We start from the raw sequence: 3,909 nt of genomic DNA, 5'->3' as shown, positions 1-3,909 counted from the left end.
GAGATCGATTACATTCCCAAAGCACTCTTTCTTGAGAGGAGGGTTTAGCCTTTGTCTCATATCCGCCGCTACTTTGCATTGTGTTTCTTCTTCTCGGTTGAGACCACTGTGGCTGATGATTGATAGCCATAGATATGCCACAACCGCTTGAAGAGATGAGATTTTCGGAAAAATGGTGCCAATTTCGTTGTTGGCTTTCTCTTTGAGATCTTGAATTTTATTTTTGGAGAAGTGAAAAATTCTCTCTTTGGTTGTAGTTTTACAACGTGGTGGCGTCTCCATCTCCGAAACCGGAATATGTACCGGGTAATCAATCGTGTCAAGGAAACAATTTCTTAGAACAAGAGTCTTAATATTAGAAACCGAACCGTTAAGACAAATCTTGGACCAAGTGTGGAAGAAACTCCAGAAGGAAGAACCATCGGCCACCAAGTGATTGTAACCAAAACTGATGAAGACTCCATTTTTTATCTCGGTGACTTGCAATGCAAGCAAGGGCTCCGAGACAAGGGCGTCATGGCTTTCGGCGTTGTTTGCAGGGAAAAAAAGCGATATGAAATTAGTAACAGAGCCATACGACTGAAGGCAGGCTCGGCCCACAGGGGAAGCCACTGAAGCCAAGGATTCGGGCCTCTAATTTTGAAAGCCTTTGTACATATAAATCTTTTAAACAATAAAACCTTTTTTGGGGATGAGATATGTATAATAGCTAAATACTTATATGTAAAAGGCCTTTTGTTTTTGTTAGATATGTGAAAAGCCTTTAAAATTGTGGGCTTATATTGAAAACTTAAAATTTTAAATCAACTAAAGCATAAAAAAGGCATTTTTAATTTTTTTTTTGTGTAGGGCATTTGTTAATGTCGGGCCGGCACTGACTGAAGGACATCATTCACGGAGACAGATTCGGCTTTTGCATGGACAAATTTGGCACCTGAACCGTCACAGTCGATGTACACCGACAGCGTGTTGTCTTCGTGATTGTTTACTTTGACGAGACGACCAGCCAACGGGAAATATATCTCTAATGCGGTCGAAAGAGATGCCTTTAATCCAGGGATGATTTGGTTATCTGAGTTGTGTTTGGGGAAGAGGATACCTCTTTGAGGATAGAAAACATAGAGAAGGTCGAGATCATGAGGAGTTAGATGGATCTTTTCACGACCGGAGTGGTGTACTTTTTCGGGTCGTACAATGCTTGATGAGATAACGCATATAGGAAAACTTGAAGCCATGTCTTCAAAACTTAATGCTCCACATCAACGATGAACAAAATTTATATAGACAATATAACTATGTAAAAATTTATCGAGCAGATCTAAATCTACAGAACTTGAACATGTGAAAAATGTGAACTCTTGAGATTTTACGGCATAGTGTCCTTAACTATATTGATTTAGTACTTCATATTCATTGGTTGTTACGCATCCACTACAAAGGTTACGTTTGCGGGAAAAATTTTCGAGCTCAATGACCTGGACACATCATCGCTTACGTGTCAAATTGATCAAAACATTTAATGGTTGACTAACACTGTTTGAGTCAATGTAGGAATACATGTAACGATTCAAAAGTCTAGGTAGTAAATTTGAATTATATAAGGGTTTAGGTTGAAAAACACACGGATCTATTGTCTAGATAGAAATTTACACTTTCGGAATAGTATGGTTGAAATTTACCCTTTTCCCTTTCGTTTGCGGCCGGTTGTTAACTTTTGACAACAATCACAGTATATGCTTTATATTGTTTTGTGCCGCTTGTAATGGTTAGATTTTGAAAAATAATATTGTTGTTGGTGTTTGAAGCGCGAACAGTCGTGTTGGTCACAAAAATGAAAATTATTTTAAATAGCAGTAATAAATAACAAAAAATAAAATAAAAATATTAAAACAAAGCATGTATTGTATATTATCGAATATTAATATATTAAATTTCATATATATATATATATATATACTTTATTTTATTACTGAATATTTGTGGTGTATAAACCTGTTAAAATAAATATTTTTCATTAGTTAACATGTTTTAGTTTAAAGTTAAATTTAAAACTTTAATAATAAAGTTTTTAGTTCTCTTATACAATTATATATCATATACATTTTTGATAGGCTCTATATTCAACCGTTGTCAGCCAAGAAGTTTTTTCCACATACGTATCTGTTTCCAACAGTTATATCAGCCGTATATGTTACTTAGGCCTGGGCAAATTACCCGGATCCGAAGATCTGACCCGAACCAGATCCAAAAAATCCGATCCGAATCCGTATCCGAAATTGTAAAATACCCGAATGGATTCTAAATCTCTATATCCGAAAATCCGAATCCGAACCCGATCCGAACCAAAATCCGAACAGGTATCCGAATATACCCATATTATTAATATATAGTAGTAATATATTAGTAATATTTATAATTTTAATAATATAAGTGTCTAAAATATTCAGATTTTTAGATATTTTTGATAATTTGAAGTATTTAAACTGTTTATTAGTAAATTCGGATAAAAAATACTCTAAATTTTTAGATGAATTGTGTATTATTGAATAATTTAGACTAAATTAGATACTAAAATTTTGAATTTTGTGAACTTCGGGTAATCCGAATCCGATCCCGAAATATCCGAACCGAACCCGATCCGAATCCAAAATCTAGAAATACCCAAACGGGTTATATACCTCTAAATCCGAAAACCCGAAAACCCAAAATATCCGAACCGAACCCGAACGGAGGAACCTGAATGCCCAGGCTTAATGTTACTCGTTATTTGCTTAATAACACCATAACGTTTGAAAGAAAAGACTCTCATGTTTATAATTAATTACATGTCATGCTATTTTTAATATCTAAAAAGATATCTGGTATGTTTTACTTCACTTTTGTTTATTAAGAATGTTCTCGACTTACAAATATAATTTCCCTGGACCGAAAGTTAGTGCTGGTCAATTAGTTCTTTTCCCAGGCTGAAACATGGAGTTAGGTCTTAAAATAGACCCACATCGGAACAAAATGAAATTTCTTGGACAATGTATATTGTATGTAGCAATCTTCTTCTCTTGAACTAATTTTTTGTGTAAGTTAGGTCCACACCGATATAATATCACAGCCAATACTTAATCTTCTCGATTATGGCCTAGCCACCATCCGCAGATATCCAATTCCATAAAATTCATGTTTTAGATGGCCAATCATAAGTGTGAGGATGCAAAAATATGTTAGAACTAGGTTTGAACCCGTGGTAAATCGCAATATATTTTTTTGTTATAATTTATAAATATTTTTTGTCGTATATTTAATTTGTAAGTGTTGGTCGAATTGTTAGAATATTATATTTTACTAGTTTCATGGTCCATGCGTTGCACGGCCTAAATTAAAAATAGTGAATTTTAACGGCCCAAAGTATAATCTTACCTTCTAATCTGATTCGTTTGATTAAAAAAAAAAAATCTTCTAATCTGATTCTCGTTTCGTCGGAGCCGACAGACCTCATGCTCTCCATCTCCAACAGAATCAAATCATCCATCGATTGTTTCAATTTCAGCAAAGGTATCTGATTCTCGTCTCATGTTTTTGATCGACCTCATGCTCTCCATCTCCGACAGATTTAACTCATGAATCGGGTGTTTCAATTTCAGCATACCTGATTCTCGTCTCATCGGCGCCGACCAACCTCATGCTCTCCATTTCAAACAGAGTTAACTCATCCACCGAGTATTTCAATTTCAGCAAAGGTACCTGATTCAGTAAATCCAATTAGAAAATTAGTGAACACTGTAGTGACCCTCACCAAGAGTAGAAATCTTAAAATGAAAGATCGGAGAAATGGCCCGGAAAAAACGTAAGAAAGAAGAGGAAGGAAAACAAAAGGGAATGGCCGAGAGAAGCCCGAGAAAATATTTGTAAGTTGGA

At 35.1% G+C, this 3,909-nt stretch overlaps 1 protein-coding gene across 1 annotated transcript; it reads right to left on the bottom strand.

Moving 5' to 3' along the window:
• LOC109128047 (uncharacterized acetyltransferase At3g50280-like) lies at window positions 1–1,235 on the bottom strand (the record flags this gene model as incomplete). The annotated part of the gene is made up of 2 exons (XM_019233726.1): window positions 876–1,235; window positions 1–579 (listed from the first exon to the last, which is right to left on the bottom strand). Coding segments are annotated over exons 1-2 (939 nt in total), but the record flags the coding sequence as incomplete, so codon positions are not given.

The sequence above is a fragment of the Camelina sativa genome, chromosome 12 (genome assembly GCF_000633955.1).
Source record: "Camelina sativa cultivar DH55 chromosome 12, Cs, whole genome shotgun sequence".
NCBI lineage: Eukaryota > Viridiplantae > Streptophyta > Magnoliopsida > Brassicales > Brassicaceae > Camelina > Camelina sativa.
This window is presented reverse-complemented; position numbering and strand designations above follow the sequence as displayed.